This window comes from Anas acuta, chromosome 18 (genome assembly GCF_963932015.1).
Source record: "Anas acuta chromosome 18, bAnaAcu1.1, whole genome shotgun sequence".
Taxonomy (NCBI): domain Eukaryota; kingdom Metazoa; phylum Chordata; class Aves; order Anseriformes; family Anatidae; genus Anas; species Anas acuta.
In genome coordinates, this window is record NC_088996.1 from 10,571,162 (window position 1) to 10,586,620 (window position 15,459).

The 15,459-nt window shown below is 51.3% G+C and overlaps 1 protein-coding gene across 1 annotated transcript in view; it reads right to left on the bottom strand.

Moving 5' to 3' along the window:
• Positions 1-9,746: 9,746 nt before the first annotated feature.
• The window catches only part of RGS9 (regulator of G protein signaling 9), a 32,901-nt gene continuing 27,188 nt past the window's right edge, over positions 9,747-15,459 (bottom strand). The window contains exons 18-19 of the mRNA XM_068655500.1: positions 12,210-12,601; positions 9,747-10,979 (exon numbers count right to left, since the gene is read on the bottom strand). Coding sequence (XP_068511601.1) covers positions 10,823-10,979; positions 12,210-12,601 — 549 coding nt within the window. The 3' untranslated portion in view covers positions 9,747-10,822. The remainder of the gene's footprint in view (positions 10,980-12,209; positions 12,602-15,459) is intronic.

Consider the following 15,459-nt stretch of genomic DNA (forward strand, 5'->3'; position numbering starts at 1 on the left):
CACGGGGCAGTAACACCAACAGCACAGCGGAGATGAAGGGAAGGTCACCTACAGAAAAGAGAGATTTGAGGCAGGGACCGACTCTTTGTTGTGGGGTTTCAGGCACTGCAGTCACACCAGTAACGCTTTCTCCCCATTAACTTATAATGGGAATTGAGTCGGGCCAGTTTTGCTCTGCTGTGGCCAAGGAACAAGAAGCTCCCGGGGTGTCCGCACCAGGAACTGTGGAAGATGCTGCCTCCGTGTCGGTGTTTCTGGAGTTGTGGTGTCCTTACCGACTGGAATACAGAAAATGTGGAAAGGTTTCAGAGAACCACAAGAACTGATTCAAATTTTGCAACAGCCTGCCCCATATCTGGCATCCCGATGCCTGCGGGGCCTCAAGCCTCCACCAGCGTGGGCTCCCGGCTGCCTCCCAGCCTCGTCCCCTGGGGCAGAGGCACCCCCCTGCGATGTGTGTTCCAGCCATCCCAAAATATTTGCCCTCCTCCCCTCTTGAGGCTGCAGGAATGCCTTAAAACGTTTCTAATCGTGTAATCTCAGCTGTCACATGACCTCAGTGAGAGAAAATGGCCAAATTCAGAGGAAACTGTTTGCTTAAACCTACCATTAGCTCCCCCTCCTTGCCCCCCTTTAAATAAACAAACAAACAAATGAAAAACCCCACAGCCTGTACGGGTGCTGCTGTTTTCCTTTCCCTCGAAAGCTGGAGGAATTGCATGCTCAGGGCACTTCAGCTATTCGAGGGCGCTCTGAAAGCCCCACGGCTGGTGAACAAGCCTCTCCTCTGCTCGCAGGGGCATTATCAATAAGGAGCGCCATAAATCGTCCGCTGAGCAGGAACTCAAAGACCAAAGCCGTGTAACTCAAACAGGCTCAAAGCAAAAGGAGTCCCTTTAGTGTGAGGGTGGTCTGTGTAAAGTTAGGAGACACCTGCTAGCAAGTCCTGAGACACTAGCATCTGTGTAAACTTGCCCCCTCCCTGCGCCCACAACCCTGCTAAGGTGTTGAATGAATCAGCTCCATGAAAAAGGCTCTGTCTGGGGCAGTTCTAAGGCTTACATACACCTAAGTAAAACAGAGCCGGTGCTGTGCGGCCCTGGGATGGATTACCAGGGACCACAGGGAGGCCTATTAATTATTGTGACAGCCCGATCTGCTTGCTGACTGGTGGCTGGAGCTGCGCGGAGGGGCGGGGGTGCGATAACACGGCCGCCCGTGCGAGGGCTTCAGGAGCCTACCATGAACTCAAAGGGATGCGAGGAAAGCAGAGCATGAGGGAAAAGCCCAGGACTTTGGGGGTACCCACCCTGGAGGGGACGGGGCCAGCCCCAGCACCCCGGTGCCACCCCAAAGGAGTGTGCTGGCAGCACGGATCCGGCCGTCCAGGTGTGTGGGGCTGTGGTCCTTCACCCGCTGAGATGCGCCGCGAGCAGGATTTGAGCCCTGGTTTGCTCTTAATTGAAAAGCAAAAGCTAAACAGTGAAATCTCTCCGCACAGGCCAGCACGCTTCCCTGTGAATTAAGCAGTGGGAATACATTAGCACTGGCAAACTGGAATCTGGAAATGCCAATATTTCACCAAAGCCATTTTTTAATATGCAGCAGAGTCACACAGATCACTCTGAAGTTTCTAGCTGTAGATGAAATCTTCTCATCACCAGCTCTCGCTATAATACGCGCTTATCTTAAAGGACATTTACTTTCCTGTGCTTACCGACTGTATTTGAATTGTCAAATGACACTTTGCTGGAAATATTAAAACCTAGAGGTCATGGAGGACCCGACTTGAAAGCAGGAACACGCATTCTTTCGTCTGAGCAAAAGTGCATATTTGGAATTTTAAATGCAAATTTTTTTATTTTTTTTTTTTGGAGGAAGAATCACTGTTCTGGCAGTCGAGTACAGGCAGCGGATTTGAAAGAAGGCTCTGCTTTAATTTTTGACAAGTGTTGCGAGCAGATACCCCGCGCTGCTCTCAGGGGGAAGGGATGGAGCAGGGCTGCGACAGCGGGGTGACGGGGAGCCGGGGGGGCACCTACAGCCCCCTCTCCACTTATCCTCCTGGTCGGTGGCTGCAAAAAAGTGCCCCTGCTCCCCGAGCAGCATGCGGGCGGTCTGGCAGCCCGGTCCCTCAGGAGGGTGGTGAGGAGACGGGAGGTCTGGGGGGCTCTGTCCCCCCCGGCCTCACGACCTTTGGCTCCGGTCCTAAGCCCCAGCAGTGAGCCAGGCTCCGGCTGCTGTGATACCCGCACGGCTCGGGCTGAAGAAAGGCAGGCGGTATCTGGCTTATATACTCTGACTGCAGGAATGTTTTCTTTCTGGGGGATAAGGCTTATCTGTTCCCCTCGTTCCTACTTCCTTTTAGGGCGTGCGGTGAATGGACAGGAAGGGGAAAGTAAAGATGTTTGGCATCTCTCTAAAAAAAAAAATCCTGGAGCAAAACCCCCTCATGGGACACTTGCAGATTAGCCAGAACCTTGCTGCTGGGCGGTGACACTCCACGGGACATGCCGAGGTGCATCCCAGGACGTGCCTGGCTGCGGGGCCAGATCCTGCCAAGGGTGCTCAGGCAGCGAGCAGTGAGCCAGCAGGCCTGAGAGGATGAGCAGTGACCATGCATGGAGGTGAAAACAAAACCCCCAGGGCTTCTGAGTGCAGTTTTCCTGACACCTCTCAGTTCCCCTAGTGCTGGGCTGCTGGTAGGTCCAATATTTGGATGCAAGCCCCAAAAACATAAAGGTTGCTCTGAAGAAAAGGGGGTGGAAGACACCTGCACATCAGGGAAGAGAATTCCCATCACCAGGCCCTCTCCTTCCCTTCCTCTTTACAAATACAGACGTGGTTTGAGCTGCACAGACCAGACTTGCTCCTGGGGGTAACGCAGGGCAATCGTCCAGCACCATGACCAGCACTGCGCTTACCTGCAAATGTATTCATTGCTAGCCCATGCTGATATCAAGTTGTCCACCTCCTCCTGGACATTTTACCCTACACAACCTGGCTCAGTCTGTGCAGACGTGCTCTCAGTTACCCCATCACCTCGCCGAGGGTGCAGGACCTCCATCCCCAGCAGCACGCACCCCACGGGGCTGCTTTACGCCCTCCTCGCCATCCGCAGAGCCCGCTCCGTGCCTCCCGGAGAGCTCCTCGGTGCTGATCTGCAGTTTGGATGCGGCGGTGTTTTTATACAGAAATGACATTATGACAAATGGTGAAGGATTAAATTACACTTCAATCAAATCAAGCCAAACCAGTAGGGATTGAGGTCCCAGTGGAAAGTATACATGGAGTTCCTCAGCTTCCTGATTTGAATGACTTTGTTCTTCTTCCAGAGAAAAGAGGGGGGCGAAGGAGAAGAGAGGGGAAAGGGAGAGGAGGGGGGAATTTGGCCTAAAATGAAACATTTTCCTTTTAAGTTGAACATTTGAAAATGGCTGGGAGGAAAGAACTGAAACCCTGTAATGGCTGATACTGAAGAACAGCCTGGGACTTTTGCTTTTCGAGAACAGAAGCCAGGGAGAGAGCTGTGGTGTGAAAAAGGCAACGCTGTGTGCCTTGAAGGGGAAGGTGTTTGCAGCAGCCCATCTCCTGCAGACACTGAAAACCCCCTGCAAGGCACTAACCCAATTAGCTTTGCGGAGAGCTGTGCTGTGAAAAGGCAAAGGCACTGACAGTGGTTTTGGTAAAGGCTAAAGACAGCTTCACTCTGCCTTGCACTCCCATCAGAGTCACTTTATTATCTTTGTGTTACCAGATCTTGCACAGGTTGGCTCAAGAGCCTTTAGCTCCGCATCTCTGTCCAACTGGAAACCTTTCGTGCTGGTTCCCAGCGCTCTTCTGAATGTGGGAGCCTTTCGAAACACTGCAGAAACAGTCCTGGCATGAATGGAGCTGCCTGTAGACAGACAGATGCGCAGACAGACGGACAGGTAACACACTCTGGAAGTTGTGTTGGGTACTTTGGGCCAGAGCTTGTCCTAAATACCCACAGAGTGCTGATTTCTACGTGCAGATCTTCAACGTTGTGCTCAAGAGATCCTGTAAGAGAAAGCCCCTACAAGCCAAGCAGAACGTGGCAGGGACCCTTTGGCCAGCCCCTCTCCGAAGGGCAGTTTCCATTATTCTGGCCATGAGTGTCGGCCACGGGCACACCTGCTAGAAGACAACTCAAAATTTTAGCCTTACCGAAATGAAAGGCAAAAACTCCACTACAGCAGGTCTGGAAAATCATCCTCAGTGTATGGGAAAGCCTCTTCCACTGCCAGAAGAAGGACGGCCACAACAGCACGCACAGGCACACGTCTACACATGTGCTCAGGCACACGCTCCAGCCCGCAGCTCAACGGGATGAAAAGCAGCAGATCATCCCTTTGCAAAAGTCGCTTTGCTCTGAAGTTTCTGCCCACAGTAATAGGCTTTGCAAAGTATTTAAAGAATAACTTGAGCAATAATTCCCGGGAAACCGTTTGTTACCTATGGTTAATGTCCAATCTGTTCACATCACATCTCAACTTTCTTGGAAAAAAAAATCAAGGAGAACACTCGCGGAAATCAAGATCCAAATTGGTTCAGCCTCTGAGGATAATAAAGACTTAGAAATATGTATAAATTTAAGTGGTTTTGAATAAGGACAGCATTTCAAAAAGCAGTTGAATTGTTACTTTGAAATAAGCCATTATTTTCTGCTTTTTTAAATTCCAATCTTTAATAGGGGATGAGATCCAGACCGCCACGAACCAAGGAGAGTTTTTGATGCAAATGAAAAGCAGCATTTAAGAAGTCGAAGGATCCCATAATAGAGCCCACGCCAAACTGGCGGCTCCAAGATCTGCCTGGAACATCCAGGGGAACATCGGGCCCGGGAGATGAGAGCAGCAGGGCTGGGAGGCTCCTTTCGCACACGCTGACCTCGCGATTCAGCGGGTGAGAGCAGCCCAGAGCAGGGTGGAGAAAACCCACAGGATTCTCATCCTTGTGCAAACATTTTCAGGAATGACAACGGGAGCTGTGGCTAGGTGGGAGAAGCTCGGTCTGTAGGTGCTGTGTGCTTCCCCTGGCTGTGCTGAGGCTTGAGCCCAGCCTCTCGGTGCAGCACCAGCCTTCCCCCGCTGCTGTCCTTGGAGGAAAACCGCTGCGAGGAAGCATCAGGGGTGTGAAAATGATGCCACGCTTCCCCCCCACGCCACCCGTGCAAGGAGAAAGTGGGGAGCGGGGCGAAAATGGGAGCTGGCCCTCACAAAAGGGCCCAATTAGCCAACAAACAGCCCTCGTCCCACGTCCTTCAAAGGTGGCTCAGAAAATAAAAGGGCAGCAGTCGGGATTGGAGGGCCCAGGCGAAGTCGTGTACATCTATTTAACAAGAAAACTCATTGATAAGCAAACCACCTGATGCTTGCACAGCAGAAAAGAAAACACCTGGTTCTGCCTGTGGGTTGATAAGCCAATATCTTTAATCTTTTTTTTTTCTTTTTTTTTTCTCTTGATGACTGAAGTACACACTCTGTGCGGCCCTATGCTCCAGCCACATTGGTAATAGTAACAAAGCTTTGATGTCCCCCTCATTCAACAGAATGTTGTTTAGTTCAAAGCGAAGAACAGAGGCAATTCTTTGCTTTTAAATTATTAGCTCCCTAAGTCTTCTGTAATGATATAGTTTGACTGAAGTGTGCAGTTTATTAACTACATAAAGACGATATTATTAGAGCGGAGAAAGGCAGCCGAAAGTTTTGCCTTTCAGCTCAGCAGCAGGGGTTTTTGATACTTTGATCTCAATCAATGCTAAATGTCTTTGTGAGATAGAGGGAGCAGCAGAAATTACCTTTGGCACCATGACTACATCAATTATTTAGTTCTTTTTCTTATAAATTAAAGTGTTCTTCAACTTTTACCCCAATTTTTTCTTCTTCGTCTCTTTTTTTTTTTTTTCCCCTTCAGTTGATTGGGAAAAAGAAAAAAAAAATAATAAAAGCTGACTGGAAGAAGTCTGGCTGCGCACGTTAATAAAATTCCCACTGACCTTTCCCAGTCCTGGTCTGGAAGGGTCTTGTCTGGGGCGAGGAGACGGAGGCATGAGAACAGCAGCAGAAGGGGGGCTCGGGTTGATGTGCTGCTCAACCAAATGACTGCAGAGGTTCTTGCTGCAAATTTGGCTGTGTCTAGCCTAATTTTATTTATTTATTGGTCATTTCCAATATTGCTAGCGTGAATGCAGCAAGAAAAACGGGCCGCTCGATGAAAGCAAAAGGATTGCTCGGAGCAGGATGCGAAGTGCTGACATTCAGCAAAGCGCCTTCTGCTGCTCCTGGCGCCGTGAGCGCACCAGAGGGAAGGTTTCGGAGCAGGAGAGGCCGCCCCACCCCAGGTATGATGCGGATAAATTCGGTCTCCTCGGGCATCATGCTGAGCCCTCGCTTTCAATAAAGCCACTAACGTGAGTTAGGGTGGGCCGAACGTCACCAAATCCTACCCATATGCGAGTTTTGTCCTGCCTTGAGTTAGTCCCCTTCGGGCTGACTGCTTCCACAGCCGATTCATCCCGTCCTAAGGGCTGTGAGCGACCCCGTTCCCTGGGGACAGAGGGCACCCAGCATGATCAGTGGTGGTGAGTGAGGATAAAGCAGCCCGGTGCTTCCATGGGATGGCAGCAAGTGCATGGACATTTCAGGGGATTTTGTGCTTTTAAATACTCAGGGAAGGGACAGAGAGCAGAGCAAAGCAGGGAGGGTGTTCCTGGGATTTATGGGGCAGAATTGGTGGCTGGGCCTCCGTGCTGTGTTATATCATGGTGTGTTAGAAGGCACTGGCACCAGAACGCCAGCTGGCAAGATGAGCAGCAGCAGGACCCACCACCGGGTCCGAGGCAGCCAGAGGATTGAAAACACTGTCCTCTGGCCTGAGGAATGTCAGTGAGGGAGAAATAAAAGAGGGCTTTGCAGAGATGTTGAAGCCTGAACTATGGGAACTTCAATATATTTATATGTAGAACATGTCGGAGAACAACATAATTCTGTTTTCATGGTGATCAAAGTTTTGCAAGAGGGAGGACTTGAGACAGTGTGCTAAGCTGCTATGGCAACATGAATTTTAAAAAGTAAACTGACTTGCAAGAGCTTATCTTTTCCTCTGTAGTGTGGTGTGGAAGAGATCTGGGGACCTTTACCCCACTGGGGATCCTGTGAGGTGCTCACCTCTGCTTCCAGGCCAGGCGTGTTGCAAAATGCACAAAACACATCCCTTGTGGCGAGGCGAGACCTCCCCCGCCAACTGGAGTCCTTCCTGCATCCCCGAGGCCCTGCACCCCAAAAAGCCAAGTCATGCTGATGCTTTTGTAACGTATTTATCATAACGCAGACCCTCAGGTGTCGGGGTGCCTGTGCCATGAACCACTTGGGTTCCACCAAAATCCTCTGCTGGGATTCCGCAGTCCCTGCGCAGAGGTGAATTCCGCCCACGGGGCAGGGTTTCCAAGGGCACCGTGACGTGGGCTCGGCTCGCAGCTCGGCTTCCAAGCCACCCGCCCAAAATGTGAAGGCAGCGGCGTTGGGGATGCTGTGAAGAGCTGTCGTGCTCTGAGTCAGCTGTTCTTCCCCGGCTGGCATTTCAGGCAGGAAGAGGCTGCTCGCAGAGCTATCCAAACCACGCGGCCTGCCAAAACCACACTGGGAACCTCATGGGAACGAGCCCTCTCCCGAGCCAGCTGGTACTTCCTGCTCCCGAGGCCTGATCCTGCGGGATGCTGAGCATCCTTTGTTCCATTTTTAAATTAACGAGACCTGAGCGATGCACGTTCCGAGACTTCAGGAAAAATAAAAAAAGAGGTGCTCACTGCTTTCGGCACTCGGGCTCCGTTTCCCAGCTGGAGAGAACAGAGTGAAATGTCAGGCTGGAAGGGAGGTTTGAGAGATGCCGATCACCTGGGAAATAGACCTGAAATTTGGACATTTCAACGGGGGTTTAGCTTCACTGAGATGCTGTGTCCCGTCCTCCATCCTGCGGGTCATGCCCAGCTGGATGCCCCTAGCCCCACAGCACCACCACAGCCGCGGTGAGGCAGCACAGGAGGAGCAGGTCAGCCCCAAAGCTGGCAGCAGGATCCTGCCCATGGTTCCCATCCTATCCCAACAGTGTCCCCTTGAGGCTGTTGGCTGAGGCAGCTTGGGAAGAGCTCTCCCTACAGCGTGGGGAACCCCAGGAGCTGGCCCACGGCTGCAGGGCGAGGATGCAACAACTCCCACGGGAGCTGGGGAGGCTGGAGGAGCCCAGCCCAGGAACCTCCACCTGGGAGAGGAGCGTGTTGTAGATGCCACGTGGCTAATTAAGCATCTCTTTTCTCCCTTCCCAATTCATCCAAACAATACTTAACATTGCAGCATGACAGCACGGAGCTCTCCTGCAGCAGGAGATGCCCTCCTCCCAGGTGGCGGCCCCAGCAGCACCAGTAGCACCAGTAGCACCAGCAGCTGGCAGGCCACACAGCCGTGGGAGGCGGGCAAGCAGGGCACGGGGCTCCCTCGCTGCTGCCAGAGCCTCCTTTCTTCTCTCCGCCAAACAGCAGGGAGTTTTCTGAGAAACTGCCCACAGGGAGCGATCACTTTTTCCAGTCATTAACCTTACACATCCCTCACATTATCGGAATACTTTGGATGTCTAAGTTGCTGCAGTGAGCTAATTCCTCCAGGTGACTCCAGGCAGCTTTAAATGGGCTACTGCACAGCGAGGGGATTTGAACTGCCGGAGCTGAAAGCGCTCCAGACTCCAGCACGCCAGGCCTCCGACGGGGGCGAGATCGTCAGATGTCACCGTGCGAGCGCGGCGGCGTGGCAGGAGGGATGTGGGGCCTCCGGAGCTCTGGTTTCCCTGCAGGCAGCTGGGGGGTCTGTAGACCATGGGGGCTGATGGAAAGGAAGGAGGGAAAGCGAGGCGCAGGCTGGAGACTGACCACACAGGTGCCTGCCCCCCTGGGGAAAAAGATACGGGTCTACAAAGTGAAAGAGGTTGAAAGGAAAGCATTTCCTGAAGGGGTAAGTGATGGGAGCCCATAGTGCTGTCCTACGGGACGTGCACAGAGCTGTGTCTGGTGTAACTGCGTGATAGAGGGTGTCTGAGCAGCCAGGCTTGGATCCTGAGGTCTTCCCTCTGGTTTTGAGGAGGAGCGTGAGGCCGAGGGACCATTTAATGCAATATTACAGTAATTCTTATCATATAGTGTGCGTGACATTAAACGGCAAAATTTAACTCTTATCCATCACATCTTCCTGTCGTGTTTCCTGGATTACACCGTAACTGCCTGATCAAGAGAGGCTGAGTAACAAGATCAACAAAAGCTATCACAAGAGACATATTTGTCTCTCATGGGCAGTGGGTGGACACTGCTAGTGACTGCCACAGCAGAACCACATCCTTCCAGTAAAGCAACGCCAGGAAGAGCAAACACAGAGCCATACAAAGAGAGGCACAGGACCACAAAGTCCTGTTACCCTCAGTCACATCAAAACCTGGCTTGCAGGCACTGCGACTTCTGATGCAGCAAGGACTGCCCAGGTCTCATCCACATTGCGTTCTACCAAAGCCACATCTCATTTGCCTTTTTAGAGTTCATGAGGCTGATTTATCATGGCAAAGTCAGCCACCTACAACGCGCTGAACAGCAGCTTCACCTCCTGCCATGCACACGGGGACCACTGAGCAGGCAGGAGAGGAGACTTCAAATCCTGCAGTAGAAATCAGCATGATGAACCATGTCAGCCACACAGGCAAAACTTCATTTACATTTAAAAAGTACAAAATGGCAACATCAAAAGTCACAGGCCGCATGGCCAACTTGCAGAATAACAGCCCACATCACACACATCCAGGAAACCCCTCTACATTTGAACAAAAAAAAGATCTTGAAACTCCGGTGTGACATAAGGAGAGCAATGTTCTGAGACTTTAGATTAAAAATCTAAGACTATGATAAAAACACAGTTAAAAATTGTGCATCAGGCAATGCATCAGTCTAAGTTTGGAGAGGCTCAAAACGCCACCACAGACTCACTTCTGACCTTCCTGAGTGTTGCAGGGATACAGTCCAATTCATGGTTTCAAGACCCATCCTGGCACTGAGAAGCCACAGAAGGGAAACTGGAGCTGAGGCAGAAGTGCCCTAGAGCCTTTGTTGCTCTCCTGCACCACTTGCTCTTCAGGATCCTTTTTGGTTTTGCTTAAGGGATGATGCTATGCCATACAACACTTGGCTTCTCAGGAAAGGTTTGATTTTTTTTTTCCCCAGCTATCAGCTGTTTCTTAATGAATTTGATTTAAAATTAAGAATTCTTATCAATCGTAAGAGGTGGACCCAAGCTGGGACACAGACACATCTGATCTTGGCAGTGCTTGAAGTCTTAGTCCTGCTCTGAAAAATGCCTGCAAGCTCTGCTCCAGCTGTGTTGTGTACAGTGTGCTGACACCTCATGGCCAAGCAAGTAACTCCGATAAGACACCATTTCCCAGGATATATGTACATAAATTCTCCATCTGCTATAAGGCAAGAAATGAGGTTCATTTATCAAGAAGTCTATAATGAATGGATCTGAACATACTAAAGATAGGAAAATCAGTCCAGAAATGCTTCAAATTCTTGAATTACAAACAGATGGGTATATCAGAGTTCATTACTCATAGATGTCATAGCTGGAGCTGCCTTGATGCTGAAGGATGGCTCTAGTGCACTTCTTTAACAGCACGGCCCATGTACTGAGCCATACGTGGCAAACCTCAGCATCTCAGCAGGCGTCTGTTCGTTAGGGGGTCACATCTCGGCTGCTGCAGGCGCTGCTGGTTACCCAGCTCTGCCCTCCTCTGCGGGGCTCTCCCAGGGGCAGATCACCTCCTTTGCAGATTCCTTACAAACCTGGTGGCACTTGAGCTCTTCCTCCGCAGAGTCTACGGGGTAGATTCGTCTCTCCAAAGGAACGTCCATTTTTATTTGGAAGAAGCTATGTTGTGAAATAAAAACTCATCACGCACAGGGCACTCCTTGATGTGCTCTCTGAAACAGCAAGCGTGCAGCACAGAGTCTGGCTTTGAGTGTTTTATTGTTCAAACCCCAAATCTCAAAGCAAAACTCCTGGGCACAAGCCCACATAGATGGAAAATGGAAAGAAGAAGAAAAAAAAAAAGTGCACTCCAACAGCTTTGAAGCAAAACTGCTGTGTGCTGGCGTGCACAGCCAGGTGGATAAAGAGCCCTCAGATTTGTGCTTCTGAATTTCTAATATGGACTCAGCCACTCGGTCAGCAGTGTAGTGGATTAATAGGGGCTGAGTAGACATTAATTTCAGCGAGGGTTTGGTCTCAAAAGTGGCAGATTCTCTACGTAAAAATCCCCATTCTTACAGTATCCTGTTCTAAAACAAAAAATGTTTTGAGGTTCTCTCTCAAGGTTTCTGCTCTCTTGTTACTTCTGGGTCTCCTCTGACCATTAAACCATATCTGAACCAGAGCTTGAGAATAAACACAAGCATGCAAGTGAGTTTCAGAATTCAGGGACCTAAAGTAAACCCTGGGAACCTTACAGCATTAACAGGAGGCCTGAGTGCAGCAGAAAGGAGCAACCAGGACCACCTCCTGCCTATCAGCAGAGAAAATGCTTCATGCAGAAAACAAACAGAAGCCAACAGGACAAGGCAGTTTTGAAAGGCTTTCTGTGATTCAGGACAGGCACATCAAATACTAGTTGTGATTTGAGTTGTAAGAACCCTTCTGTAGCTGGGTTCATGGCATCACACAGCCGCACAGTGCTAACAAAACGCGCCAGCGACCAGCTGCCGTCGGTCTGAGGACCTCAAGGGCACCTTGTGGAGATTGTGAGACTGAATGGGAGAAATACCTGAATTGGACAAATTTCTGCTAATGCAAACAACAGCTCGGCCACACCGTACGCAGCTGCCTCATGGCCGCTGGTGCCCAGCACAGGCGGGAAGATGGCGGCTCCTCCATTTTGTGCCCTGAAGCCTGTGAGGAGCGGAGCCGCTGCCCGCTCGCCATGACAGGCAAGGGAAGCCCTCAGCGAGCACGCATGGGGGAAGATGGTGAGAGCTGACTGGAATATGAGGCAAAAAGCCTGCTTTGAGGGCTCTGTTAAGAATATATAGCCACGAACTAACCACAAAACCAAACAATCCCTGAGGCGAGCCCTTGGGGAAGGCACCCAGGCGCGGCGCTTACCTGCTCACCGCCTTGGCGTCCTGCCGGAGCCGCCGCTCCCGCTCGCCCAGCGGCTGCACCTTCCCATGGGGCATGGTCGGGCACCTTGGTGAGAGCGTGGCAAAGACGGGCGAGTTCAGGCAGCCCCTCCTCAGGAACCGTCTGAGGGAGAGGGCGGCCATACGGGGCTTGGCAGGCGCCGCAGCCCCCACCTTGTCGGGGAAGGGGCTGGGTATAGCCCTGCCGGGCTCCTGCTCCCTCTCGGTGCCCGCTGTGCTGTCCAGGGCCACGCTGATGGGCGAGGGGCAGGCGGTGCTGTGGGGCAGGGCTGTGGGGCCGGGGGACGCGGGGGGCAGGCTGCTGGTGCCAGTGTAGATGGACGGGCGAGGGGCCGGGGAGCTGAGGCAGCATGGCTGTGGGGAGGAAAAGGAGAGGCTCAGTCAGGGCAGCTGGCTGGTGTCACCAAGCATGGAGACAAGGCTTTGTCACCAGCCCCCTGTCCTGCACCCCCAGCCTGCCCAGAGGGGAGCGGAGGAGTCATGATTTTCTCATGGAAAGCACCAGGATTGGTGCTACTGGCCTCGGTGGGTGCTGGTGGATCAGACGGGGTGCTGCAGGAGACAGCAGCTTGTCTCCTTGCTGTTCTGAGAGTGTGAGCGCGGCTGTGTGTGGTACAACCACGTTTAACCCAAAGCACCACTGTGCCAGCTGCTGTGGTGCCCGAGAAACAGGACAATGAGCTCAACCCCCTGATGACTGATAATACAAGACGTCACATCTTGTGCTGAAGGCCCCAGCGTCTCTAGCTGGTGCTGCGAAGACTCAGGCTGAGCTAACCAAGCCCTCAGGAAGAGCTGGGGGACAGATTTGTCCACAGAATATGTGGTGCGTGCTCAGGACCTTCACCCACTTCCCAGAGCTTCACCACCAGCAGAAATGAAATGCAGCTCAAGTGTCCAAAGAGAATTGCTGAGAGCAGAGGCACATACAGAAAATACACACATGCATGGCAAAGAGATGACACAGTGAGGGATGAACATGCTGAGACAAGACAGAGAAGGATGAACCGGGTTCTTTTTTCATTTTCTATTTATTTTTATTAGACAGATGAATGCGCGGAAGTGATGGCCAAGAAACAAACAACATGCTGCTCTGATTTCCAATGGAAACAAACAATTTCTTGGCTAACACAAAACAAAGTTCAATTTGTACCATGGTCACACTTTGTACCATGCAACCTTCCTCTTCAGGGACCGAGCAGCAAGGGACCAAGGAGCGGGACGCTGGGTTATACCAGCTTATTCAGCCTATAAGCAGAACAGAGCCAGCTTCTGCCTGCAAGTGGGGGACTGGTGTTTCACAAGCACGGTGACTCTAGAGCAGGCAGCATTAACCCATGGCGGTGGGGCAGCAATGCAAAGCGGAGATGATGAGAAAATCAGAGAAAGGAATGGACGGAGATAACATAAAAAGCAAAGAGACATACAAAACAGAAGGAGAATCACAGGGACCGACTGGAACACACAGATTTGTTATTTATTATTTATACCCTGACTTGATCTTCCACGTGTTGCTGCTACTGGCAATCCCGACACGCTCGGTGTCCCACAGTACACAGACTGAAGGGACTGTAGAGCTCATCACAGCCAAGCAGCTGCGGACCAGCCCTGCCAAGCTCTTGAGTACCCTTCAGTGCTTTTATGTTAAGGTGAGGTGATGGTACAGTACTTCACATACAGAAGCCTTGAGGTTTTAAGCATTTACAGGCTGAGCCTGCTCCCCCTTACGGCATTGCAAAATTTGCTATTGCTTCCCTCGGGAACGCGAGTAGGGACTCAGCAAGCAGACCTTGACAGCAGCGCTGAATACTCCTGTAACTTGATTTCAATTCCTCTAAACCATTTATCACTGTTAGGTTAACAGAGGTCACACAGATCTCCATAGCTCAGCTGCAAAATGAAGAAGGCTGGTTCTGAAGTGACACCAGATCAGACCACATAGCCCTGATTCTGCCTCTGATAACACATACAGGGAGGGCAAGAATTGCCATTCAGAGCTGTCTGGACCCATGGCCTGGCTGTCTCCCCATCAGGGAGAGGCTGGTCTCCATACACCCTACTACCTCAGAATTCCCACTCACATCCAGTTTTCTCTATCTCCATTTTCCTGTAAATTCATTGCAGCAGTAAAAACGCAATATAATAATATTAATAATAATAATGCAAGTAGGAGTTAAGAAGTTTCCTGTATTCCAGTGCTTCCCACCCAGTCCCTCCACTTCCCCTAAATTCTAACAAACAAGGAAGTTTTTCTGCTCCCCCACAATTCTCTTTACTGGCTTTGCAGGAATCTTCCCACTTCTGGTAATCATCAGCCTGGTCCAGACAGGCAGGGGGTTCCCAGCAAAGCCTGGAATCTCCCGAAGCTCTCTAGTGCTAACACAGTTATTTAGGTTTCCTTATTCTAAAGAGCAAAAGAACAAATGAAAAAACACTACTTAAAGTTGAAGTCAGCTCTTAACACCTCTGCCCTGTTTTCTCCTTGCCTCTGGGCTACAGACCAGTGACAACTAGACCTACCTCCTCTGAGTTTTTTTAACAGTATAAAATAGAATAGCAGGAAAAAGACAAGAGAAGAGGCAGAAAGGATTTGATAAAAGAAACACAAAGCTGTGGCTGTATCTCTCCAGCAGGCTCCTGAGAGGGATGGCTCTAAGCCTGCACACCTAGCTCGTTGCGTGGGGGAGGAACAGGGAGAGCAGAGCTTTCTACTGATCATCTCCAACAAGATGGGGGGATGTTGTTAAAATTCAAAGGGTCACCCAAACCTTCAGAAATGGCCGTGGTGCTATTCTCACAAGAAGCCTAGCCCACCCTTCTCTCTGTGACTCCTCTGCAGTGACTTGGAGGTGGAGGATACTTTGGGTGCCCTATGGCAGATGGAGGATTTATGTGACCGCTCCTCTCAGGGGGGTGACCACTCTTCACCCCCTGGGAGGGTGCACGTCCTGCTGAGAGGATGGATGCCGGCACGGACATGCTCTGAGGCGGACTGCCTCACCCTGCTCCGGGGAAGGCCGATTTGAACCCAAAGGACTGGGACAGCACAACTCCACTCTACCCTGTGCCATCCCGGCTCCTGGAGGAGCAGGAGGCAGGGAGAAGGGCCTGGGCTGCCCAACTTCCTGGGGTTTTGGGGCAGCCAGGAGGCATCACACCTCCGTGGTGTGCACAAAAGGGCTCTGGCCCCGTGCCATGAGCCTGGCACAGCC